The 26,314-nt window shown below is 36.9% G+C and overlaps 4 protein-coding genes across 15 annotated transcripts; 3 read left to right on the forward strand and 1 right to left on the reverse strand.

The window, feature by feature from the left end:
• The first annotated feature begins 805 nt into the window (after window positions 1-805).
• LOC108822599 (protein indeterminate-domain 6, chloroplastic) lies at window positions 806-4,152 on the forward strand. 3 transcript variants are annotated; one of them, XM_018595717.2, is made up of 4 exons: window positions 806-957; window positions 1,379-1,588; window positions 1,904-2,303; window positions 3,217-4,152. In XM_018595717.2, the coding sequence occupies exons 2-4, from the start codon at window positions 1,405-1,407 to the stop codon at window positions 4,043-4,045; spliced, it is 1,413 nt and encodes a 470-aa protein (XP_018451219.1). In that variant the 5' UTR covers window positions 806-957; window positions 1,379-1,404; the 3' UTR covers window positions 4,046-4,152. The 3 variants fall into 3 exon arrangements, with proteins under 3 accessions (XP_018451219.1, XP_018451217.1, XP_056848712.1); XM_018595715.2 differs by having other exon boundaries at window positions 894-1,044; XM_056992732.1 differs by lacking the exons at window positions 806-957; window positions 1,379-1,588; window positions 1,904-2,303 and adding an exon at window positions 2,331-2,840.
• Window positions 4,153-8,545: 4,393 nt separating this feature from the next.
• On the reverse strand, window positions 8,546-14,063 carry LOC108819507 (valine--tRNA ligase, mitochondrial 1-like). Of its 2 annotated transcripts, none has more exons than XM_056991726.1 (20): window positions 14,046-14,063; window positions 13,765-13,833; window positions 13,508-13,561; window positions 13,236-13,414; window positions 13,062-13,134; window positions 12,922-12,987; window positions 12,747-12,830; window positions 12,591-12,665; window positions 12,416-12,499; window positions 12,176-12,255; window positions 11,992-12,049; window positions 11,616-11,918; window positions 11,250-11,420; window positions 10,965-11,164; window positions 10,479-10,881; window positions 10,214-10,375; window positions 9,479-9,979; window positions 9,188-9,394; window positions 8,953-9,101; window positions 8,546-8,870 (listed from the first exon to the last, which is right to left on the reverse strand). In XM_056991726.1, exons 2-20 carry the CDS (start codon window positions 13,810-13,812, stop codon window positions 8,699-8,701), a joined length of 3,069 nt encoding a protein of 1,022 aa, XP_056847706.1. In that variant the 5' UTR covers window positions 13,813-13,833; window positions 14,046-14,063; the 3' UTR covers window positions 8,546-8,698. The 2 variants fall into 2 exon arrangements, with proteins under 2 accessions (XP_056847706.1, XP_018448062.1); XM_018592560.2 differs by lacking the exon at window positions 14,046-14,063 and adding an exon at window positions 13,903-14,036.
• Window positions 14,064-14,532: 469 nt separating this feature from the next.
• Window positions 14,533-17,415, forward strand: LOC108821310 (protein MICRORCHIDIA 5-like). The gene has a single exon (XM_018594354.2). It carries the CDS (start codon window positions 14,689-14,691, stop codon window positions 17,230-17,232), a length of 2,544 nt encoding a protein of 847 aa, XP_018449856.2. The 5' UTR covers window positions 14,533-14,688; the 3' UTR covers window positions 17,233-17,415.
• A 1,997-nt stretch (window positions 17,416-19,412) lies between these two features.
• Window positions 19,413-24,901, forward strand: LOC108822291 (probable splicing factor 3A subunit 1). Of its 9 annotated transcripts, none has more exons than XR_001944746.2 (5): window positions 19,413-19,536; window positions 19,654-21,762; window positions 21,844-22,372; window positions 22,457-22,515; window positions 22,608-24,901. XR_001944746.2 is itself a non-coding variant. In XM_018595329.2 (3 exons), exons 2-3 carry the CDS (start codon window positions 19,660-19,662, stop codon window positions 22,099-22,101), a joined length of 2,361 nt encoding a protein of 786 aa, XP_018450831.1. In that variant the 5' UTR covers window positions 19,413-19,536; window positions 19,654-19,659; the 3' UTR covers window positions 22,102-24,901. The 9 variants fall into 9 exon arrangements, 1 of the variants encoding a protein (XP_018450831.1); XR_008938006.1 differs by having other exon boundaries at window positions 21,844-22,311; XR_008938003.1 differs by having other exon boundaries at window positions 21,844-24,100; window positions 24,422-24,901.
• The last annotated feature ends 1,413 nt before the right edge of the window (window positions 24,902-26,314 follow it).

Raw genomic sequence — 26,314 nt, forward strand, 5'->3', positions numbered from 1 at the left:
AATGTTTATACTAATTGTACATTATACATCTATAACACATTTTTAGTCACCCTTAACAAAAGAACACTTCAAATCATACATTACAGAAAACAAAAGTTGGCATAAAATTATAAGACTGAAATAAATTTAGTAATGTTTTCTTGTATCGTCTCATGGGTAAGTACTCTACTAAAGTATAATATTCGAGGTAAAAGTAGATGAAGAAAATAGTGAAGGCTTTTTTTTGGGCTAAAATTTGGTAAAAAATAGTGAATCATGAGTTAAATGATAAGAAATCCAAAAGGTTTTGTCTTAAAGCCATCAGAGAGACACGAGAAAGACTCTGAGGTGGCCCCCTGACCACACCCGCATGTGCCCACATTTCACCGTTTCTCTTACAATGACACCCAAACCGTAACATTCCTCATTTTTTTTTCAAAATGTTTTAAATTTTGTAATTATCCGAATTTCATAAACCACAATCTTACACTATTTCAAGGTTTAATATATATATATATATATTATGATGCAATATAACCCATAATTTATGATGCTGTAACTAGTTAAGAATCTTTTATTTTAAAAATTTATAACTGAAAGATTGTAATAAACTAATGTATAAAATTTAAAGAAGAGAAGTGTGTCTTGCCATCTAAAAATTATAATGATATATCATTTAAACCATAATTCCACAACGTAATATTTTGTCAATAAATCACCACAAGTTGGCCACAAGTACAAATATATCAGAATTTCAATCAGTTAAAAAACAGAAGTTTTTTTTCTTCTTTTTTTTTTGATCAAAAGAAGTTTTTTTTCTTTATTAGGGAGAAAGGGAAAGAGACTTAGCTATGTATATGTATATTTTTTTTGTTCACCTATATATGTGTATATATAAATATATTGAGATATTACAACACTCCAATTATTAAAAAAGCAGAACAAGAGAGAAAGAGAGAGAAAGATAGGGTTTTTGAGGTGTGTGTGTTTGTATATTTATCATATATATATTTGCATATGGTTTCTTCTTCTTCATCCTCTAACAGTATCATCGTCACCTACTTGGTTTCTTTCTTTGTCTCTGAGTTTTAGCTTTGTTGACCTTTTTCTTCTTGGTTTCTTTCTCTGCATCTCAAGACTTTAGTACAATAAAAAAACAACTCATACTATGTCTTCTTTCAAAAAATTACAAATTTAATCTAACTCTTTGGATTTATACTTGTTCTCTTTGATCTCGTAAATGTCTTCTAGTGATTTTTTTTTTCTCCTTTTCATGTCGTCAATATCTATGGCTTCTTCCTGTTCTTCTAATTCTTTGCTTTCGTTTTCTTGTGAATCGTTTTTTCATTTCCTTCTTCTCTGTCATTTCTTAAATTATTTTATTTATGGATCTTTGTAGATTTAGCAAAAGGAGACTCTGAGGAGATGTCTTCATCGTACAACAACTCAATTTCTTCATCTTCCACTCAGTCTTTTCTCCTGGCCAGCGCCGCCACCGGAGCAAACAACTTTAACCGTGAAGAGACGGCGATGACGATGATTCAACAACCCAACTCCGTTGCTCCACTACCACCACCCAAGAAACGAAGAAACCAACCCGGAAACCCAAGTAAATCTTCTTTATATATGTTGCTATACATAAACATATATTATACGTGAGTGTGTTCCAAATTACAGAAAGGAAAAAATTGATAAGCCTTGGTGAAGAACTTTCCTTTTAGGAATTAATAAGCTTAGATTTAATTCAATTTTACTTTGTGTCTTAACAACTAAGATTTATCATCATTCGATCTGATTAGATTGTATATTTAATTATTTGGAATTGCTTGTCCTCTCTATTCAACAATATTTACAAGAAGGTTAGTCTATTCAATAGTTGCTTATGTATATATATTGTGTCTATATTTTTTCTTTCAATGAACAGATCCAGATGCTGAAGTGATAGCGTTATCTCCAAAGACGATAATGGCGACGAACAGATTCCTATGTGAAGTGTGCAACAAAGGGTTTCAAAGAGAACAGAATCTACAGCTTCACCGAAGAGGACACAACCTTCCATGGAAGCTGAAACAAAAGTCTAAACAAGAAGTGATCAGGAGGAAGGTGTATCTGTGTCCAGAGCCCACGTGCGTTCACCATGACCCTTCACGTGCTCTCGGAGACCTCACCGGAATCAAGAAGCATTATTACCGGAAGCACGGTGAGAAAAAGTTTAAATGTGAGAAATGCTCTAAGCGTTACGCTGTTCAATCTGATTGGAAAGCTCACTCTAAGACTTGTGGTACCAAAGAGTATCGCTGTGACTGTGGTACCATCTTCTCTAGGTAAATTATATATCGTCTTTCTTAGTTCCATTTTCAATGAACTTTTTTATTCTTTTCTTTGATAATTTTCTTTCAGTAATATCAAATGAGAATCGGTTATACATACTAAAGTGTGACAAGAACATATGATAATAAACAAAAACGTTTTGGTTATTCCGTAGATGTTGTATTCTAGCGGTTTTCATTTTATGTTCAAAACTGAAAGTAATTTTTACTTCATTTTTAAGGTTACTACTCTAGGCTTCTGCTTGAGATCCCCTAGTTAAAAAATATGTCGGTCAGTGAATAGTAAAACTCTAACTAATTATTATGTAAGCGTTATATGTATATTGACATGTGAACAAAATCTATGCATATAGATATCATCACCTATATTGGTCACGGAACATCATATTTCCTACATAGGGACATGAACATATATGCATATATACACATAGGATCCATCAATCTATTTGTCTGGTTGCTGATGAGTAGAGTAAGTGAGGAAGACAGTGAATGGGATAGGAGAAAAATAAAAGATGCTAAATTTGGTCACATGTGAGTTGGATTTGTTTCTATGCATTCCCATTTTTGTTTTCTTCTTCTTCACCTTTGCAGGTTCCTCTTTCCATGTAACTCCTCTTCTCGTGGGCCTCTCCCTATTTCTCTTTCCTTTTTATTTCTTCATAATATTAATTATTTAGATTATATATAGGTGCTTTATGTATAAGAGTGGTTGGTTTCATTGTTTAATTAATGAATATTGTGGTCAGCGTGATATAGGAGTAGTTGATAAACACTTCACATCTCTAGGGTTTTATATTTCTTTTTATTATATTGGCTTTGATAATTTTGAATGGATTTTGTGCATTAATTTACATAAATTGTAATATTGACCTTGTCTTATTTACATTTTTGGGGGGTGTTATGGCAGAAGAGATAGTTACATTACGCATAGGGCGTTCTGTGATGCACTAATACAGGAGTCAGCAAGAAACCCTACCGTGAGCTTCACGGCAATGGCAGCAGCCGCTGGTGGAAGTGGCAGTAGACCTGGATTTTACGGCAGTGCTGCGTCTGCTCTCTCTCACAACCATTTCGGTAACAACTCAAGCACTAGTTTTACCCCTCTAGCTGCAGGTTACAATCTGAACCGTTCATCTACCGAAAAGTTTGAAGCCTTCGTTTCTCAGTCCACAAACCCTAATCCTGGTCCTACCAACTTTCTCATGCAATGCCCTCCAAACCAAGGATTGATGGCGCAGAACGATCAGACTCTCATGAACCAGCATGGTCTCATCAGCCTAGGTGATAACATCAACAACAACAACAACAACAACAGCTTGTTCAACCTCGGATACTTTCAAGAGAACACTAAGAACTCTGATCATACAAGTGTTCCTTCTCTTTTCACCAATGCCGATAACAACGATCCGTCTGCTTTGTTTAGAGGGTTAACTTCTTCATCTTCTTCAAGTGTGGTCGTTAATGACTTTGGAGATAGTGATAATGGAAACCTTCAAGGTCTAATGAACTCTCTAGCTGCGACAACAGATCAGCAAGGCCGGCCCAGTAGCAGTCTTTTCGACCTTCATTTTGGAAACAATCTTAGCATGGGAGGCTCTGATAGGTTGACTTTGGACTTTCTTGGCGTCAGTGGAGGAAATGTGAGCAGCGTAAATGGTCGTGGCGGACGTAGTGGAGCTCCTTTGGACGTTGATATGAAGTTTTCACGTCCAAATAATCCATTTGAAAAATCTTGATGCTGGTATCTTGGATAATTTATTTTAAGCATCTTTTTTCGTTTGTCGTTTTCAACTATTAAAGTGAATAAATATCTCAAGTTAAATTTGAGTTTTTCAACGAGTAAGTCAATTCCATTAGTTACACGTTTTTTCTTGGAAATCAAGTATATAATTTGTTTTTCTATGATATGAGCTATATGACTCCATAACGAAACATCGTATATATAATTGGTTGTACATTTGCATGTAGCATGTGAATTAATTTAAACAAACATTAGCTATATGTAGTATCTGAAGAATATATAACTTATTTTTCGCATAATCAAATGAATTGATATCTTGATAGATTCATATATAAATTATATATCCCACGTTGCACATGCATGTTATAAGCCTGATTTCAAGAGAGATCTGTCTACAATAATACGTTAACGGATCGGATAATATTCCAACAAAAGCATAATACAAACAGAAGCATCCAACATTCCAACTCTATTCAGTTGGTGTCGTAAGCTTAATATTTAGAATATACTAATAAGAATTGCTATAATGTCAGTTTGGTTATAATATACAATAGAAAGATGTTCGGCCACCTAATACAAAAGAAAGAGCATATGGGCAAATGTGACATGATTTGTATAATAATTATTTCAGCAAATAATCAGATTTTTCAAGCATCATATTAACATAATTAACTTACACAAGCGGCATTGTTTAGCTGGATGGAGACGAAAATTTTGAGTTGTGTCGGACACATTGCAATGTTTTAGAAGTTTTAACGAAAAAAAAGAGTTTTACGTACCTGTCAAACACATTCGTGAAGTTTTTAAAAGGTAAAACGGTGTTGCCACTCTCTACTCTCAAGACATAACCTAGCTCTATTTATTTTGGTCTTTATTGTTACTTTCCGATGTTGACTCCACCAACTCCATTTTCTATGTATTGATCCGACTTTTTGCACATCATGTATGACAAATGTAATAGTGTATCCATACTTCCTATTCTAATAAGAGCTATAAAATTATGAATTATTCTTAGGTTCACCCCTAGAGTAAACTTATAGGTTCACCCAACCAATAGAAATCACTCATTTCACAATTGATATCTTTTAAAAAAGGAAACAAAATATTATCAAGTTATATTATATTTTTAAAATAAAAATGTTAAAAATAAATAAAAATAGTAATATATGCAAAAAATTAAAAGTATTTTAACTCCATCATCAAAACACTAAACTCTAAACTAAAAACATTAAACACTAAATCTTAAAAATAACAAATCCTTAATCCTTAAAAAAGAGTTTAGGGATTAAGATTAAGGGTTTAGTATTTTAAAGATTTATTGTTTTAGTGTTTAGTGTTTTTGATTTAAAATTTAAGATTATCCAAGTGTTTATGATTTACCCAAGGGTTTATGGTTTAGAGTTTAGGATTTAGGGTTTAGTATTTTGATGATCGCGTTAAAATATCTAATTTTTTTTTGCATATACTAGAATTTAGGGTTTAGAGTTTAAGATTATCCAAGAGTTTAGCGTATACCCAAAGATTTAGGGTATACTCAAAGGTTTAGGGTTTATGATTTAGGGTTTAGGGTATATTTTTTTGATGATGTTAAAAATATAATTTTTTAAAAATCATTTTTTGTAACTACTATTATTTTTATTTGTTTTTATTTTATTTATTTTAAAAACATAATATAACTTGACAATATTTTGTTTTTTTTTTAAAGATATCAATTGTGAAATGAGTGATTCCTATTGGTTGGGTAAACCTCTAGGTTCATTCTAGGGGTGAACCCAAGAATAATTCTAAAATTATTAAACTTATTATATAGCTACAAAAACGTAATAACTAATATAGTTTTTGACTCTATTTGAATGAATTGGTCCAATTTTTCCTCCGTAGAGACGTTTATCAAAAGATTGACAGTGATTTCAGTTGTGTCCGTGTAGATTAAAATTTATACACAAAATATTGTGAAATAACTTCAATTTGCACAGTGATGTACTCCTTAATTTTTCATTAAAAAGTTGGAATCAAAAACTCTGTGCAAATATATACGTTGACTATAGAGTACGGACCAGCGTTTTAAAAGGATCATGGTTTCAAATATAGTACTGAATGATATAATTATTTATACCTTTTTGATTAAGAGGGAGATTTTTTTATCAAAAAAAAAAACAATTAAGAGGGAGAAAGGAAAAGCCTGTGGAAGGTAGACTTGTCGTTGACGTATAGGATCAAAATTCCCGTGAAGAACATATTGTCGAGAGAAAAAAATCAACTAATACTACAAATTGCTTTGGGATATTATCTGTTTCTCCTTCAGTCGTTGGTCCACTTCATTTATGGGCAATCTCAAGTTGGGCCCTATACATAAGATGCATACACTGGTGATGAAAGTTGGAAGGTTTTCAATACAGTGTAGAACTCTGTCGTTATTTGCTCATATCGATTCAAACTGTAACAGCTTATTGTTTGGATGCGACTGAATCAAACTCCAGAGACAGGACCCGGGTATCGGGTCGCACTTCTTGTCCCCCTAGTAAGCCGGAACTGTAGAAGACACAAAAGAACATGCCACGCCACTCTAAAGTCTAAACCACTCGTCAACACGTTGATTGTTCACAAAACATAAATCTATTTCTCAAACATAGCGTCATTTTTTTAGGTAAATATCATATAAACGAAAGTTCAGATTTACAAACTAGGTAGATCTAATTTATGCCACACGTTGGCAAAAAAAGCTTTAAAACTAGGAGATAACAAAACGATAACAAAACTAGGAGATAACAAAACGAGGATAAAAAAAAACAAAAAACAAAACAAAACGAGGATGTGCTAATTAAATCAGTGCATCCACTTGGCCATAAGGTTTAGGAAATGCATCATGTTCCTCCTAGCAGTGATGGTGTTCCTTACTTCTCTATCAATGAGCCTGAAGATCGCTGATGGAGACTGAATGAACTGGTTGTGAAGCACATTATTCCTTTGCTTCCAAAAGTGGTAGATACTATGAACCGCCAGCTTCATAGCGTCATATTTCAATTCGGATTTGTTATGACTTCAACTTTTATAATCAGTTGAACAGAACTCATTTAGCTCATATATATAATATAACTTTTGTTACGACTATATACGTTTATGTAGAAAGGGACATGAATACAGGATACTGTTGATAATTGATTATAGGCCGTTAAATTCAATTTTTGATTGGGACAAGACGATCCTTGTTGATATGCATGGAACTGTTATACATATCGATATAAATACAAATATGGCAGCTTATATAAAACGTGAATATATTTTAGAAAAAGCATTACAGGACAAACACTCGTGACATAGCCAGCCAGCTATCCTCCGTAAATATAGAGAAAAGAAAAGAACAAAAATGTAAAAGAGAAGAAATAAACAGAAATGAAAAAGAGAACACACGCACACAAAAGAAAAGCTGCGAGTGCTATCTCTCATCATTCACTGCCCTATGCAAATATGCAATGATTTCACGATAAATGTGACAGGCCGAAACAGTCCTACCTTTTTTTGTTTTTACTTTTTAGTAATACCAACGACTATTATAATCTTCTAACGACGATTATCATAACTTAATGTTTTTTTTTGGGTACGATTACGAAATGTTAGATTTATACAATTTTCTGAAACAAACTTACAATGTTGGTTTTGAACAATTTATAACAAGATAAAAACAGAGAAGCTTCTTCGAGAAACTATCTGAACAGCTTCTGTAATCTGAAGGCAATGACGAGCTGAATATAGAAGGCACCCGAACCGAACCGATACCTTCACACCGGAACTGATTCTTTCTGCCGGAGACTAATGTAAGTTTGTCTTTTTTTTTCCTTTTTTGTAACAATATAAGTTTTCTTTTTTTGAATATAAGTTTGTTTGTTTTGTTTAACGGTCCTTCATAAAATAACACATGAAAAATGAAGACAAGACTATCTGGTAGCTACATTTAACTAGAGCATCTTCATTGGAGGATATTTCAATAAATTTCACCAAATTAAGAAAAAAAAACAATTAAAATCGACGAAAGAAAGTGAAATGGTATCTCAAATGAGTGATTAAAATTTCATTTTTGAGAAACTCAAATGACACTTCTTTTATATTAATAATGATTTACACTTTCTGATTTTTTAATTAAACAACTTAATTAAATTGTATTAAAATATATATTATAATTAATAGTGAGATATCCATATGAATATCTTACAACTAAGAGAATATTTCATATTTTAGAAAACTTAAAAGAAAATTATGAAAGCGAATGTGAGATTTGAGATATTATGAGAACCTCTTTAGAAACTATTGTCATGTGTTAGCTACTTAGCTTACAAATGAAGTAATATTTTTGAATAATAAAAATTGAGGTTGCTCTAATATTACTCTTTCCTCATGATGAGATTTTGAAGAATATCTAGACGACAAAAATGTTATTATTGTTCTATCATTCTTTTTTGTTATCATGTCTCATTCTCACTAGCGCACAAGAACCAAATAAAAATAGATGGTTGCAGAATAAATAAAGACCGGTTCCAGAATAACATCATACATATAGTTTTGCAAACCTCAAATACATGTTTCAAATGCTTATGTTTTTTTCAGACATAAACTGTAGCTCTGTGTTTCTCACACCTTCTGTTTCATTTGTTCATTTTCTAAATTGACCAGTCTCTGCAGCGAGACGAGCACTTTCATTCTCAAAGAAATCGAATTCTTGGAGAATGTTAGCGAGCTTTGTGACGTTATCTTCTTTTATGTTCGCAGGGACCTTCTCTTCGTACCCAGACGCGCTCATTATCTTCTGCAACTTCTCCTTTTGTCTGATGAAACAAGAAATAGTCAAATGTCAAAAAAGTGTTTTACGTTTCAAACATTTTATTTTTGATTCAGTTAGGGGATTACTTTTGTAGCTCGGCAATCTTGTTTCTGATCTTTTCTTGTTCAGCTTCTACGTTAATGGCTCTCCCCACTGTGAGATACACCTTAAGGTTCTCGTTCACCGTCTCGACTGCAGAACCAGATGGGGCTGAATGTTCTCCTTTCAACAGAACCTATAAATAAACTTTATTAAAGAAACACGAAACGGTAGAGAGAAAGCCGTAACAAAGAAACCAGAGAGAGAGAGACTTGTTTTTACCTCAAAGGACGATAGATTTGCAAGGGTTCTAATCTCCAACTCGTGAGATTTTACAATCTCGGATGTTACGTTGTTTTCACACAGAGCAAACGCAGGTAACTTTTCGTTTTTCTGTGTCTCCAGCAACTCAGCTCGGAGTGCCCTCAGACACTTCACACTCGCTAGAACGGTTTCCATTTCAGTCTCCACCTTCTCATTTGTCCAATTCTGACATCACAAGAAAAAAGAGTTACAAAATCGAACAAACTATGGAATATAATAAGTTTACTAATAATAAAATCTTATACTGACCTCCATAGCAGATGGGTAGTCACATATCACGATAGAAGCCTTTCTTTCAGAGTTCTCTGGTGAAGGCAGCCGTTGCCATAGCTCTTCAGTAACAAACGGCATAAACGGATGAAGCAGTCTCAAACCAGTCTCCAGAGATACCCAGAGAGCATGTTGAGCGTGAGCCCTCTCTGCAGGGCTATTATCACCAGCGGCACCAAAATAAGGCTTGATGGCTTCAATGAACACATCGCAGAACTGATACTGCCACCATGCATACACCGCGTTGGCTGCATCCGAAAACTCAAACGCGTTCAGCGACTCCACCGTCTTGGCTACGGCCTTGTTCAGCACGGAGAGAATCCACTGGCAGCTGAACGGCATCGTTTCGGGGCTTAGAGCCAGCGGAGGGGAATAACCATCGCCTAGTCTTATCAACGCGAACCTGACCGCATTCCAGAGCTTGTTACACCACTGACGGTAACCCACCACACGGAGAATGTTCAAGTTTATTTTGTCGGACTACAAAACAAACAAGCAAGAGCAGAATAAATATTCTTAGTTTACAAGATCATCATATAAATTTAAAAGGAAGAGAAAAATATGGATTGTTTATTAAAGATTTCAACTAAATTTTTTTAAAATAAATTTAAAAGCCTAATTCTTTTTTAAAGAAAATTATGTATATATAGTTTTCTCCTAAAAATATGTTTCATTAGGTTTTGCCGGTCTTGGGGTGTGTGCAAGGAATAGTACCTGAGCAGTGTAAGAGAGAAGTGCAAACCGAAGAGCGTCAGCACCACATTCAGGAATAGTACCTTCTTGTCCTTTTATTATGTCAATCGGGTCAATTACATTTCCAAGAGACTTTGACATCTTACGCCCTTGTGCATCACGTATCATCGGATGCAAATAAACCTAATATATAGCAAAAAAAAAAGACAAGTATGTTTCTTGGCATGCAAGTAAGAAGAGAGAGAGAGAGTATGATCCTCTATTTAACTTGTAAATATACACGTACCTTGCTGAATGGAACGTCGCCGCTTAGTTTCATTCCCATCATAACCATACGAGCAACCCAGAAGAAGAGAATATCATGTCCAGTTTCAAGGAGAGACGTCGGATAGAAGGCTTTGAAGTCGTCAGTTTCATCGGGCCATCCCAGAGCAGATAACGGAAAGATCCCAGAAGAAAACCACGTGTCAAGCACGTCGTCGTCTTGGGCTAGATCAAACTTCTTCCCGGGGAATTTCTCAGCAGCCTCTCTCCGAGCTTCTTCCTCGGTTCTAGCGACAACCCAGTGGTCGTTGTACGCGCCAAACTCCCTGAGATTATCTTCCTCGAGAGTGGCGTACCATGCTGGTATCCTGTGTCCCCACCAGAGCTGTCTTGAGATACACCAGTCGCGTATGTTCTCTAGCCATCTGTTAAGGTCGTTCCAATGTGATTGTTAATATACATAGATGAGGGTAATGATTAGAACATAGAGTTAAAAAAAGAAAGGAACCTTCTCCATTCTGCAGCGTACTGTTTTGGTATAAATTCTAGCTTCTTGTTTTCATCACTGGTAGCAGCGTCGAGAGCCTCCTTTGCAATCGTGCTACAGTTGACATACCACTGAGGCTTAATCATAGGCTCAATAACATCGGAGGTTCTTTGGCAAAGACCAAGCCTCATTTCCTTGCTTTGTTCACCTCTGTACAGCCCCTGGAGTATTACAAACAGTTTAAAAGTAATTAAGATCTAAAAGACACTTTACAAAGCAACCACTCTCAGTGTACCAAAATCTTACCTGATTTTTCAAAGCTTCAACAATTGCCTCACGTGCTGCAAAGCGTGGCATCCCTGTGAAGTCAGCCCCGCCGTTTGTGTTGATTTTTCCATCATCAGTGAATACGTTGATAAATTCAAGATTGTGACGCTTTCCGAGCTCAAAATCATTGGGGTCATGGGCAGGAGTAATCTACAAAAGAAGAAGAAGAATAAGATAAATAAATAAATTTGTAAGATAAATAAATAAATAAATATTTTTTTTTGTAAACGTTTACAAACATCTTTCATATTTATATGATATTCACATTCTTGGCAAAAAAATAAATAAATTTGTAAGGCCAGAAACATAGCAACCATATATATATATTAAGAGCAAAGTATGTACCTTAACACAACCAGTACCAAACTCTGGATCAACAAGTTCTCCATCGCATACGATTGGCAGCTTGCGTCCATTAAAAGGGTGCACAGCAAACTTCCCATGAAGATTGGTGTATCTTGCATCATCGGGGTGAATCGCAATGGCGGTATCTCCAAGCATTGTTTCCACCCTTGTAGTGGCTACAACAACCTCGCCCAAGCCTCCCTCCAGAGGGTAAGCAAATGAAGTAATGAGACCAAACTCTACCGGCTTGTCATAGCCAGGGACATTTAGCAGCGTTTTTTCTTTAATATCTTTATGCTCAACCTACAGATATAGACACACTTTGCATTAAAGGGATGCCGTCTATTAATCATAGATTAATAGTTGCTGACTTTACCTCAGCGTCAGATATAGCTGTTTTCAAATGACAATCCCAATGAACAAGCCTAATGTCCCTGCACATGTTATAGTCTCCCTTTCAGTTAAATTTACTATTCTTGTTTCCATGGATTTTAACTTTTCAATGGGAACTATATATAAATAGACCTCTAACAAAGAACAAAGTCAAGACTTAAACATACCTATAGATAAGCCCTTCCTTGTAAAACCGTACAAAGGCCTCAGTAACAGCTCTTGATCTTTGTTCGTCCATTGTAAAACACTAACAAAATACAGGCAGAAACACATCGGTTACAAGAATAGACCAGAGGGATACAAGTGACGATAACAGGTCCATTTTACATATAAATTCACCTACTGGCGAAATAAATCAATTTTAACATAACATTTGTCCAGCAAAAAGATCAGATCAATAATTTTACCTCACGGGACCAATCAAGAGAAGCTCCTAGACGTCTTAGTTGTGTTAGAATCGTGCTACCATTCTTCTCCTTCCACTCCCACACCTTTTCCATGAGCATAAAGGAAACAAGAAAGATGTTTTTAAAACAATGAAAAAAGTGATTCAAAGAGCTTGTTTTTTTGTCATCAACTTACTTCCTTTATGAATTCATCACGGCCGAGGTCATGCCTAGTCAACTCTCTATCCTTGAGATTTTTCTCAACCTTAGTCTAGAATCAAAAGAATCATGGAACAATGTGAAAAAAATGTTAATATTATTATATAGTTACAGGAAGAGAACAGTGGCGAACCTGTGTAGCTATACCAGCATGGTCCATCCCAGGCACCCACAGTACATTAAACCCAGACATTCTCTTCCAACGAATAATCAAATCCTGCATCAGTAATTGTCAAGCTGCTGATCATTAGCAGGAACAATAGACAGAGTAGCAATAGCAAAAAGAAAAAAAAAGGTATTAATGAGACCTGAATTGCAGTTGTTAAGGCATGGCCAATATGCAAGACTCCAGTCACATTTGGAGGAGGGAGAACCTACATAATCAATTATATGATCAAAAGAGGCCCTTGAAGTTTTTCTCCAGAACCGAACTAATTAAAGGTCTTACCATAACAAATGCTGGCTTGGAACTCTTAGCATCCGCCGTAAAAAAACCAGCTTTCTCCCACCAAGCGTACCATCTGAACCAAAGAAAACAGCAACACAGAGAATTTATCTAGAGGGACAAATGAACACACACACACACCACAACACCAAGGTCAGAGTTTTTAAAAACACTTACGCTCCCTCTACGGCAGCAGGGCTGTATTGCTTAGCCATCTGTGAAGAGAGCCTCTTCCTCTCACCAAGAGGAGTCTCAGGGTCCACAAAATCCTCAGGATTCTCTTCATGTGCAGCATCCCGTTGGGAACTCTTTTTTGTGCTCTTCTTAGGATTCTCTTCATCTTTGACCTGTTTTGCCTACACCCATGACCATACTTTTGTTTTCAGGGAAAAAGCTAAAGGAAGTGGCTTTGTCAACCCGAAACTCACAATTGGAATTTGAGGGTTTACCTTAAGTTCTGCCTTCTCCAAAGCTCTGAGCTTTTTCGACTCCTTTTCTCTAGCCTATAAAGTGTTTCACTTTTCAAGTTAAATATTGGATACGGAATCAAATCATAATAATATGATGAAATCGATGAGATTTGAACAAATCAAAGACCGCCAACCACATACGAGATTTTAAAATAATAACAAAGTTCTAATGATCAAGCTCTACTGGAATTACATAACAAACGCTGATTCTGAAAAAGAAAAAAAAAAGCCAAAACCTTTTCGTCCTTCTTCTTCTTCCGCTCGAGCTCCTCTGCTGTGAGCATCTTCTTCTTCTCTTCGTCTGCCTACGAGTTTACAGATAACAAAGGTTAGTTTCTCCAACTTAAACAAAATACGGCGAGGATCATCCGTACCATTGGGATAAGGTTTGGAATGAAATTTGCAATTGGGTTTCTTCTCTTTTACTGATTAATTTATACAGAACTCATGTAATGCGATAGTAAGAAATCTTTATATATTCGGCATAAGATACGTTTCCTTTTTAACTCGTTCTGACCTGAGAACGCGAGGGTTTATGTGTCGGCGCCAGAAACTAAAATTTCAAGGGTTTTATATTTTTTGAATAATTTGGAAAATAATCTATTATAATTTTAAATATATAAAAATATATCTTATTTCATTTAAAAGCAAAAAAAAATATCTTTTTATAAGTGCTCACTTGATTTTTAATATGAAATTTACATTTTGATTGCTAAATTTAAATTCGTAAATATTTTTATTAATATTATTATTCATATTCTCCTTATTTATGTTTGTGAAAAAAATATGTTTGAGATAAATATATATTTATATGAAAAATATTATAACTGCCAAGTTTTAATTATTTTATGACGGTGGAAAAAAATAGAAGTTCAATGGGAAAAGGAAACTATCAATTTTGGTAAAAGAAATATTTTCATAAAAAAGGAAAATATCTAATTTACTGTTCAAAAAGGAAAAGGAAATCGCTAAGATTGAGGAATGTATCTGTTTAGTATAAATAAAACATTCAGCTCTCTCTTAGGATCATCATCATACGATTAAGAGAGATCTAAATCAAATTGTTTCCACGAATCCTTTTGTGTCAAAGTTCTTTCCAACTTCTTTTTATTCACTTGTGTCAAACTTGCTTCGAAACCCTAGCTTAGATTTTTGTAACCATGGATTCTTCTCTTCAAACAAGACCTAAGAATCCTGGTAATACTAACCCTAAACCCCACGGTGTCTCCGGTTCGACCGTCCGCGGACAGAAGAGAAGTTACCCCAACGGCAATTCTAATAACTTGGCTGTCAAGAAACCAAGGACGATGGTTAATAACTCTCATCAGCATACTGGTAACAAAACCGCGGAACCAAGAACTCGGAGGCTCTCCAGACAATTCTGGAAAGCGGGAGACGACAAGGAAGAAGAGCGCTCGCCTCGCAACTGCGGCAACGACGCGGCGATTAGGGTTCATCCTCAGTTCCTCCACGCAAACGCCACCAGCCACAAGTGGGCGCTCGGAGCTTTCGCCGAGCTTCTAGACAACTCTCTCGACGAGGCGTGTAACGGTGCCACGTACGTTCACCTCGACTCGATGACGAATCAAAAAGACGGTAAGAGCAGCATGCTCGTGGTCCAAGACAACGGAGGCGGGATGGACCCGAACAGGTTTAGAGAGTGTCTCTCTTTAGGGTACTCGAGAAAACGCAACATGGCTAACACGGTCGGTCAGTACGGGAACGGGTTCAAGACTAGTACGATGAGACTTGGCGCGGACGCAATCGTCTTCTCGCGCTCTAAGGGAGCCAACGGTGGTAACACTGAGAGCGTTGGTATGTTGTCGTATACTTATCTCTACGAGACGAGGAAGAGCGAAGCTGTTGTCCCCACGGTGGACTTTGAGCTGGTGGATAACGAGTGGGTTCCGTTGACGCACGACTCTAGCGATAAGTGGTTTGATAACCTAGAGACTATAGTGAAGTGGTCGCCTTATGCGTCTCAGCAAGCTATGTTCGACCAGTTTGATTTACTTGACGAGCAAGGTACTCGGATCGTGATTTATAATCTGTGGGATGATGATGAAGGGAAGCTGGAGCTTGATTTCGACGCGGATGATCATGATATTCAGCTCAGAGGCGTGAACAGAGACGAGAAGAAGATAGAGATGGCCAAAGTTTACCCTAACTCGAGGCACTTCTTGACTTATCGTCACTCTCTGCGTAGCTATGCGTCGATCTTGTATCTCAGACTTCCACCAAACTTCAGAATCTTCCTCCGCGGCAAAGAAGTGGAGCATCACAGCTTGGTGGAGGACATGATGATGACCGAAGACATAACTTACAGACCTATGGCTTCACCGGAGCTGTCACCAGATCATGAAGACATGGTTGCTGCTCTAAAGATTGGTTTTGTTAAAGACGCTCATCATCACATAGACATACAAGGGTTCAATGTCTACCACAAGAACAGGCTTATCAAGCCGTTTTGGAGGGTTTGGAACGCTGCTGGGAGTGATGGACGCGGTGTGATTGGTTTGCTTGAAGCTAACTTTATACAACCGGCTCACAACAAGCAAGGCTTTGAGAGGACTGCTCTTCTTGCTAGAGTTGAAAACAGATTGAACACGTACCAGAAGACGTATTGGTCTAAGAGGTGTCATGAGATTGGTTATGCTCCAAGGAGGATGCAGAAGACTAATAAAATTTGCTACATTGGAACTACTCAATCTCCTACTGGTAATGATAAAGGATCTGTTTCTAATGCAAGGCAAAACAGAAACTCTCAGAAGGAGGCTGCACAACCTAGTGTTGCTAAAACAACACTTGAGATTGGGCTTAGGAGCAGGAGGCCTGGGATAAGTTGCAAGGAAACAAGGCCAACTGACTTCCAGAAGCAGAGAGCACAGCCTGAAGAGCAAATCAAACAGTCAAATGCTAGGATTCAAGATTTGGAGAAGAGGCAAAAGGTGAGAGATGTCTCAGCAAAACCTATGGCTGAGGTGCAGAGACAGAGAACACCTAATGTGAAAACTACAGAGACAAAACAGGTGGTTGAGTTGCAGAGACATAAGGGACACCTTGAGTTGCAACTCAAACAGTCAAAATCTAATATTCAAGATTTGGAGAAGAGGCACAAGGTCAAAGATGATAAGTCAGCAAAACTGGTGGATGAGTTGAAGATACAGAAAGGACAGCTTGAGTTGCAACTCAAGAAGTCACAGTCTAAGATTCAAGATTTGGAGAAGAGGCACAAGGTCAAAGAGGATGACTCAGCAAAACTTGTGGCTGACCTGCAGAGGTCAGTCCAAGACTTAGAGGATTCAATCAAGGTGAAAGATGATGAATCATCAAAACTGGTGGAGGAGTTAGAAGGGGAGAAAGCATTGCTTGAGTCACAACTAGAGAGTTCAAAAGCCAAGATCCATGATCTGAAGGAATCTCAAAAGGTTGCAGATGAATGGGTGGTAGAGATGCAGAGAGAGAAAGGATTGCTTGAGTCACAACTCAAGGTGTCACAAGCAAGGAACCAAGACTTTGAGAAGTCGCAGAAGGCAGTGATGGATGTATTTCAAGAAGAAAGATGCCGCAGAGATGTGGCTGAGGATGCATTGAGGAAGAAACTACGAGGAGCTTATGATGTCATCGACACGCTCAAAATGAAAGTGAATAGCCTCGAAGCGGACCAAGCATTTTGTAAGAAGGTGCACATCCATATGCATTAAAGTACAGCTTCTAAAACTCTTTTACAAGACTGTACCATTCATTAAAGTCAGGTAGAAGACAGCTTAGATTTTTACCAGACTCATGTATTTTATTTCTGTCACAGTATTCATGCTTAAATTCATTTATACAGATCCAGTTACACTGTTTTTAACATCTTTGTTGGCAAAATCAATGTTTGCTACCCTAGATTGACACCATGTTAAATGACTAATCATAACACTGAGACTGAAACTATGAAATCATACTGTGACCTAGGCCTGACATTCAGTTTTCGGCTCAGTTCCGTTTCGGTTTTTGATTTTTTGGTTTTAAACATAGAAACTGTTCGTTTATTTATAAAATTTGTTTGATTTGATTTGGTTATTTCAGTATTTGATTCGGTTTGTGTAATATTTAAAAGAACCATCTAATATCTAATTAAATTTTGGTTTTAGTTCGGTTCTGACTTTTTGGTTAATTTCAGATAATTCCGACAAAACTCAGATTTTTAATCACTTTTTCAGATAAAATTTAGAGGAATTTGAATAAATTTGAATATTTTGAATAAAAAATATTTGAGTAATTCTATTTTTCGAATAATTCGGATAATCTTAAATACCTTAGATAGTATTTTAAAAATACTTGGTAACCTTACTTTTAAACTATATAAACTAAATTTAAGGTATATAAATACTCATTTGGTTTTTGGTTTGGTTTTAGTTTTCAGATCAAGAAACATAAAAAATAATCAAGTTATTTGTAAACTTTTGTTCGGTTTTGAGTTCAGTTTTCTGGTTCTTCGTTCTCGGTTTATATCCCATGCCTATTGTGACCTTCCATAACAACAAAGAATGTGATCTCTTCTCAAGGCCCCCCTCCCCCACCACCAAAAAGAACCATCTCTAGATTAACTGTCCAAAACAAGAATGATCACAATGGTCTGAGTAGGGATGTTAGCATGGATAATTATTCATGGGTTTACCTAAATTCATAAATAATGGATTGGGTTGTTATCTTTCAATAAGTAAATAGGTTCAATATGAGTTAATAATTTATATTAAATTGGGTAAATTCAAGACACTAACTTGGTATCTTCACCTATTATATGTTGTTTCTTTTCCTTAAAGTTCAATCATATTTTTCGTCAAAACTGCTAAATTATACTTTTCCATCAAAATCGTATAATTGAATTTTTCCATCAAAACCGTAAAATTGAGTTTTCTGTCAAAACCGCAAAATCATATTTTCTCGCCAAAACTGTATAATGAGTTTTTCCATCAAGAACGTAAAATTAAGTTTTCCCATTAAAACCGTAAAATCATATTTTCCCCTAAAATCATAAAATTGAGTTTTTCGCCAAAACCGAAAAAATCATATTTTCCTACCAAAACCACAAAATCATTCTTCCCCCTCTCCCAAAACCGTAAAATCGAATTTTTCTACCAAAATCGCATAGTTGATTTTCCTCCAAAATCTGTAAAATCAAAATTTACAGCCAAAATCACAGAATCATTTTTTCCCGCTAGTAATATTGATTTATAATAATTGTGATTTTAAAATATATGCATAGATATTAAAATTATCTTTATAATAGTATACAGAATGTATAATTTGATTATATATACAAAAAATTATTAATATTTTACATAAATATTTTAAAACAAATAAAATAGTATATTGGGTACTCATGGATAAATTTATGCTATTGAGCTATTTTTGGGGTTTAGATTCTAATCTTAATGTTTTGGGTTTTCGCGAATTGGATATAAACTAGGTTGAGCTGAGCTGGTTATTTTACCCTACATTAACATCTCTAGGTGTGAGAACGACTCATCTAATGATCATCTTGTTGAAGATTACCATGATAGTAACTCAAAACCTCCCAGTTACTTATGTTGTATTTCGATAATACTGCTACTACTACGCTGCACTTACTTGCAGAAGAACCTCTACACACAAGAAACAAGAACTACTGAAACTCAATAATCAAATGAAACCTGTTTTGATAAAACTCGTTGAACTTTGTTACCTTGTATGATGGCGCATCATGCGTATCTTCTGTAGGTTATATAACCACGAGCCTTGTGGAGCCCTTTCCAACAAAGTATATCCGATTCCAGGAGCAGGTTCATATGAATATCGAATGGCCCATTTAAGGCCATTTATAATTAAAATGCCCATTTACAATTAAATGGCCCATACTCGCTTGAATATATGCTTTCGTATATCAATCAAACCGTCTTGTAAAGTTGTTTAAATCTCGAACTTGTTCCTCCTCCGCATCTCTTCAACGTCGCGGGAAGTTCTGTTCATCACCGGCTGAGGTACGGTGTTTATCTCCTCCCTCATCAATAATTGAGTTACTAGGTCCAATCAATTAGGTCTCACAACGAATCCAATCTCGATCTGATGCTAATTTTTCTTTCGTTCTCTCGTTGCAGAAGAAGATGCTAAGTTCTACGCAGATACTGCCTCTCGACGCTCCTCCTACCGACGGGAACCTCGGTCCTCTCCCTCCTTCTCAGCTAACCGATCAAGAAATCGAAGAGAGAGCTCTGCAATCAGAGCAAAACAGTTCGAATCAAGCTCCAGAATCTGTAGCGACTCACACGAGGACGATCGGCATCATCCACCCGCCTCCAGATATCAGAAGCATCGTCGAGAAAACGGCACTTTATGTCTCCAAGAACGGGTTGGATTTTGAGAAGAGGATTATAGCTAGCAATGCCAAGAAGGAGAAATTCAACTTTCTGACCAGCTCGGATCCTTATCATGCGTTTTACCAGCACAAGCTCGCGGAGTACCGTGCTCAGAACGAAGATGGAGCTACGTGTACGGATACAGATGGTGCAGATCTTAAACTTGATTCTGGTGGTGATGAAGGTGAAGTAGGTGAGGCACAGCTTGACCTTCAGGCTCAGTTTCGGGTTCCTCCGAAGCCTCTTGAACCTCCTGAGCCTGAGAAGTATACAGTTAGGCTTCCGGAAGGGATCACAGGAGAGGAGCTTGAGTACATTAAGCTCACAGCGCAGTTCGTGGCGCGGAACGGGAAGTCGTTCTTGACTGGGCTGCAGAGTAGAGAGAGTAACAATCCTCAGTTTTACTTTATGAAGCCGACTCATAGCATGTTCCCTTTGTTCACGTCTCTGGTTGATGCGTATTTCGATGTGTTGAAGCCTCCGGAGGATTTGAAAGATAAGCTGAGGAAGAGCGCCGCTGATTTGACGACGGTTCTTGAGCGTTGTTTGCATCGTCTTGAGTGGGATCGTTCTCAGGAGCAGCAGAGAAAGAAAGAAGAGGACGAGAAGGAGCAGGAGAGAGTGCAGATGGCTATGATTGATTGGCATGATTTCGTGGTTGTAGAGTCGATTGATTTTGCTGATGACGAGGACGAAGAGTTGCCGCCGCCTATGACGCTTGAGGAAGTTATAAGGAGGAGCAAAGTATCATCAGCAGCGATGGAGGAAGATGAAGTTGTGGAGCCTGGAAAGGAAGTGGAGATGGAAATGGATGAAGAAGAGATGAAGCTTGTTGCGGATGGAATGAGAGCAGCGAACCTGGAAGATAATGGTGGCTATGTAATGATTGAAAATATGAACGAAGAAGCGCCTATGAGAATTGTTAAGAACTGGAAGAGGCCAGAAGATAGGATACCGACAGAGAGAGATCCTACTAAAGTTGTTATATCTCCAATTACTGGCGAGCTGATTCCCATCAACGAGATGTCTGAGCACATGCGGATTTCGCTTATTGATCCCAAGTTCAAGGAGCAGAAGGACCGTATGTTTGCTAAGATTCGGGAGACCACTCTTGCACAAGATGATGAGATTGCTAAAAACATAGTCGGGCTTGCTCGTCTGCGTCCTGATATTTTTGGGACAACTGAAGAAGAAGTCTCAAATGCTGTAAAAGCAGAGATTGAGAAGAAGAAAGATGATCAGCCAACGCAAGTTATATGGGATGGTCACACAGCAAGTATAGGTCGCACAGCAAACCAAGCTTTGGCTCAGAATGCTAATGGAGAGGAGCAAGGTAATGGCGTTTATGGAGATCCCAATAGCTTCCCTGGTCCAGCTGCTCTTCCTCCTCCTCGACAAGGCGTCCCAATAGTCCGGCCATTGCCACCACCTCCTAATCTCGCCTTGAACCTTCCTCGCCCTTCTCCTTCTGTTCAGTATCCCGGTCCACCGAGGCCATTAGGTGTTCCAATGATGCAAGCCATGCATCCACAACACCAGCTCTCGATGCCTGGACATCCTGGACACCCGTCGATGATGATGAACCGACCACCACAAATGCAGCCTGGTGGTATGCATGTGCCGCCTCCACCGGGATCACAATTTGCTCATCTTCAAGTTCCGAGACCTTATGGTCAGCTTCCACCACCTCCTATAGGGATGATGCAACCACCACCTATGCATGGGATGCCTCCTCCTCCTCCCCCCCCTGGGGAGGCACTACCGCCTCTTCCTGAGGAGCCGGAGCCAAAGAGACAAAAGTTCGACGAGTCAGCTCTTGTTCCTGAAGAACAATTTCTTGCTCAGCATCCGGTAATGTTTTCTATAACCTCGTCAGTTATCTTTTTCTTTCGTCTGAGTTGTATCTTACATATTTTGTTTTAATGTATGCAGGGTTCTGCTACGATCCGTGTCTCTGTTCCAAATGTGGATGAAGGGCAGGTCATTGAGATCACAGTGCAGTCATTATCCGAAAACGTAGGAAGTTTGAAGGAGAAAATAGCTGGTGAAACACAGATTCCAGCAAACAAACAGAAGTTAAGTGGCAAAGCTGGGTTCTTAAAGGACAACATGTCACTTGCACATTACAATGTTGGAGCAGGAGAAATCTTAACACTGTCTTTGAGAGAACGTGGTGGGAGAAAGAGATAAAAGAGTCAGCTGGTGGATGCAGGGAAATGCTTTTTAATCTCTTAATTCTCTTTAGATGTTTAATATTTGGTGGCCAAAACATTATATCACGTCTTTACTCTTTTGCCCATCATATCTACTATCTATGGAAGTTTTAAACTGAAGAAGGATTCTTACTGACTTATGTTTGTTTTGGATTTGCAGCTTGTTCTGAGGCAACGTTTTGGATCTGTATTTTGAACTCCTCTTTATTATCTGATACTTTGTTTTGTCTTTATGTGGATCATATATGGTTAAGCTTATTTTAATTGCAGTATGGTTTATCTCCTTTTTTTTTTGTTTTTTTGAACCACTGTATGGTTTATCTTCTCTGTAGGTACAATATGAGGATGCTGCTTTGCTTTTTATTTCTCCACGGGGTCGCCATGGTAACAGGTACACAACTACAATATAGTCAAGATGTTGAAACATTGGGAAGTGAGAACCTTCTATAGGCTTTCTTGTTGGATTGTAAATCAAAACTCCAGGGCCAGCAAGAGAAACCATTTGTCCGAGGCATCTCTACAAATGATGTAGACTATCTATAGCAAGAACCAAAATACACAAAGAAGTAGCTCAAAGCACAGTCTTAAGGAAATTAAAACGACACATAGGAGATAACCTTGATCTGGTGCACATCCACGGAGAATAAGCTCTCAAGGAGAAGAGCAGAGAGAACAAACGCCAGGATCATTTCATTTATTGATCCATTAGGAAGGTAGGAAGATCGTAGTTTCTCACTGTCACTAACCTTGAAGTATTCGTGCAGCATAAAACGATGCACGTTGTGTGTTAATGAATGTACGGTTTCTTCATTAAAACTACGCACGATCTGACATGTCTGGTTTCATGCAAACATCGTTTTTCTTCGGACACATGGCTTGCATTTGCTACGGATTCTTCTTACTGCTCGGGACTGTCGGCTTCTGCGCTGCACTTTTCTTCGTTCGTCACATTTACAGGTCAATCAAATGCGAGTAAGAGGTTTTATCTTCTTACGTTGGTTCTCGTCTTCTTCTTCTGCCTCCTTAAGAATTTTTTGCTAGAACAAAGAAAAGATAAAAGAGATAGGTTGTTAGAAAGAAGAGAGACACAATGACAATGTCTGATTATTTCTGAAAGCATTTCCTCTCATTATTAGAGGTTTTACTTTAGATGAATCTCTCTCTCTCTTCTTCTCTCGTTATTTTGGGCTACAAAAGTTAAAATGACATGTATCCTTTTCTATATAATTTTTATGGATTGTAAAAGATGATCATACTCATACCTTTGGACTGTTTTTTTGTATGTAATAAATGTCAGTGCTCTTATCTTTCCCTTTTGATATCTTCGGGTCTCTGGCACTGTGCTGCGCAATAGAATATAGAGAAATTACCTAGAATGACACATATTTTACTTGTAATGACTAAACTAATCTATATTATTTTACAATTACTAGAATAACTTCCATAGATGGTCAAAATACATAAATATCCTTGTAATTTCATTCTCTATTCCAAAAAATTAAAAGCATTATATCTTAAAAAACCTAAAAACATGGTCTCCTCACTCCCGTCTCTCCGTTTCAGTCTCTCAGATCTGATGTCTTTCTGGCGGCGGTGCTCTTACCTGTTCTTTGAGAAGGCCTCTATGAGTCCTATTTACTTTTGATCGATCTTCTGTAGTTTTAAGGTCTTCGTCTGTACTGGAAAGTGATGGAACTTCTCTCAATGGTGATATGGTGTGGTTGAGCGATGGTTGGTTTCTGCCTTGTTACCAGTGAGGTCGAGTTCATCGTAAGGGCGTGATCTGTCCGTCTGTGTGCGATGGTGAATCTAACTGTCCGGTGGGGGTTTGACTCCGGCTTGGTGGTTCCTTGTCCAGAGGCGGCCTCTGCTTCATCACTTAGTTGGATTTGTCTTTGATTGGCGTATCCTGCATCAATGTTGAAGATCTGGGTGGAGGGACCAGTCGCTTGCCGCAGTTCCAGTTCGACTTGGTCGTAAGTTTATCCCTTGCTCAGCTTGGCTTTGTAGTTTTGTGTGTACTGCAACATTGGTAGTCTATTACTAGTTTCTTAGTTTTATGTGTTCCGCAAATTTAGTTTATTAGCATTTACAGTTTGAGTTAGTTTAGTCATGTTACTCACTATCAATTTAGTCATGATAGTAACTCACTTCGATAAAAAAGAAAGAAAGATAGTAACTCACTTAATCATTATGTGTTCTACAACTTAAGTATATATGTAGAAACAGTTTCCCTTAATCTAATTTATAAGGTACACTAATTGTGGTTCTCATGCTAATATCTTGTTCTTTCTCAGTTCACTTCGGGCTTTTCATATTTTTGGCTTCTTTTAGAAAAAGAATGTTGTCGGCATTGCAAAACTATATTTTATCTCCTAAAATGTAGAAGAAAAGTAAGAAGCAGTTCAGGGTGCAAAGACAGAAGAACATATCGCAAGATTTGACCTTGGAGACCGTGGGTTTGTACACTTTAAATATTTTGCTGTTTACCAATTGGATGCAGGTTTAAGTTAACGGCTTGAACGACGAGATATTATTCCGGTTCTACATCTGAATATTGCTGTAGAAATCTACGAAGAGGTTTCTGAAGTTTGCTAAGTAATATGCATGTTGTTTTAAATTGCTTATGCAGTATTTTGTTTTTTTTTGGTATTGGATGTACAAGTAGTCCAATACGCAGGCTGATGTTCTTTTAGTCGGATTATTATATATGCCAGTCATGAGTTTGTTACTCCAAACTTTTATAGTTTCATCAACAATTTCATACAGATTTTTTATTCACTTTGCCCCTAGTAACACTATTTATAAAAGTATATTTGCAGTGACAAAATAACCGTGGACTCTTAAGTTAAATCCATACCCTATGCTTCAGGTGCTAAAAGAGACTTGGATATGATACGTGAGACAATTCTACATGTATAATATACACAGAAAAAGCGTCAAATATACCAACAAAAGAATTTAGAGTTTGCTGATACTTCATAAATTGATACCTAATTGCAAGGGGACTTGATAAGGAAAAAAGAGGGAAGAAGGAGATGACGACAGATCAAAAAAATCAGATATTTCTAATCTTAATTAACCTAAAAATATACCAGAGTCAAAATTTGTGTAAACCAGATCAAATTTGAACATTAAATTAGGTTTGGTAGACATAAACCCAGATTTTTATCAACAAATCTGCCGCAACGTATCTTTAAAAGTCTGCCACCACATTAAATAAAAAGTCTACCAACTATTTTAAGTCGAACATATAAATCTGCCATAAAAAATAAGTCTACCAATCATTTTAAGTCGGATATATATATCTGACATAAGAAAATAAATCGAACATAAAAAAATAAGTCTGTACATAAAAAAATAAACCAACCACAAAAATCGACCATTTATAACAAATCTGCCACCTCATTCGTGAGACATATTCCTAAAAATCTATTTTCTTATACAAATCGGACAATTAACTCTGCCGTGATAAAAAAATCTGACGTTTCTAGAAAATCTGACACCACTTTAACGCTAGATTTATTTTTGCAAACAGATTTTACAAACAGATTTATTACTCGACAGATTTATTTTTAAAAAAATAAATCTGTCGTCGACCAAATATTAAGGGTAATTTGGTAATATAAGTTTTTTGTTATAACTATGGACAAGGGCAATTTCGACCAGAAAAATATTCTAATAATTTTCAAAAAATATGAATCATTCTAGTAATAACACAACTAATTTGAGTCATTTTAGTAAACTTCCCTAGAATATATATACATACTAATTTTAAAATGTAACGAAGAAAATTATTGGATCTTTTATTGGGGGACCAATTGAAACCATCAACGCAAAAGGGTTACGTCTTTGGTTATTGGTGAAGAAGGTTGAGAAGGAAAAGAAAAGGCCTCGTCTTTGTATCTGGCTTAAGCCGAGAAAGGAGTAGAACTTGTGCTCGAGCTAAACAGAGAGCTTGATAAAGGAAAACGCAAGTTGTTGAAGGAGTGTAGTAGCACTCTTTGTTATGCAAAGAGAAGTAACGTGTGCAAGAAGAGAAAGAGTCGTAAGACTGAAGAGAGTTGACTTGAGCAGTCGTAGATTTATCGAGTGTATAAAATGTCTCACGCTAGAAACATTGTCTTAACATTTCCAAAACGTCCCGTTTAGTGAACGAACAAAAATAATTTATCATTACACCGAAAAAA

Source organism: Raphanus sativus, chromosome 8, assembly GCF_000801105.2.
Source record: "Raphanus sativus cultivar WK10039 chromosome 8, ASM80110v3, whole genome shotgun sequence".
Lineage (NCBI taxonomy): Eukaryota > Viridiplantae > Streptophyta > Magnoliopsida > Brassicales > Brassicaceae > Raphanus > Raphanus sativus.

Bases quoted from the DNA above. Each gene is read 5' to 3' on its own strand.
- LOC108821310 (XM_018594354.2), top strand. From the start codon at position 14,689: ATGGATTCTTCTCTTCAAACAAGACCTAAGAATCCTGGTAATACTAAC.
- LOC108819507 (XM_018592560.2), bottom strand. The intron at 10,882-10,964 runs GTTCCTTTCTTT...CGACCTTAACAG, and splicing joins TACGCTGCAGAATGGAGAAG to ATGGCTAGAGAACATACGCG. The intron at 9,980-10,213 runs GTACTATTCCTT...TTTGTTTTGTAG, and splicing joins TTCTCTCTTACACTGCTCAG to TCCGACAAAATAAACTTGAA.
- LOC108822291 (XM_018595329.2), top strand. From the start codon at position 19,660: ATGCTAAGTTCTACGCAGATACTGCCTCTCGACGCTCCTCCTACCGAC. The intron at 21,763-21,843 runs GTAATGTTTTCT...TAATGTATGCAG, and splicing joins AATTTCTTGCTCAGCATCCG to GGTTCTGCTACGATCCGTGT.
- LOC108822599 (XM_018595717.2), top strand. From the start codon at position 1,405: ATGTCTTCATCGTACAACAACTCAATTTCTTCATCTTCCACTCAGTCT. The intron at 1,589-1,903 runs GTAAATCTTCTT...TTCAATGAACAG, and splicing joins AAACCAACCCGGAAACCCAA to ATCCAGATGCTGAAGTGATA. The intron at 2,304-3,216 runs GTAAATTATATA...GTGTTATGGCAG, and splicing joins TGTGGTACCATCTTCTCTAG to AAGAGATAGTTACATTACGC.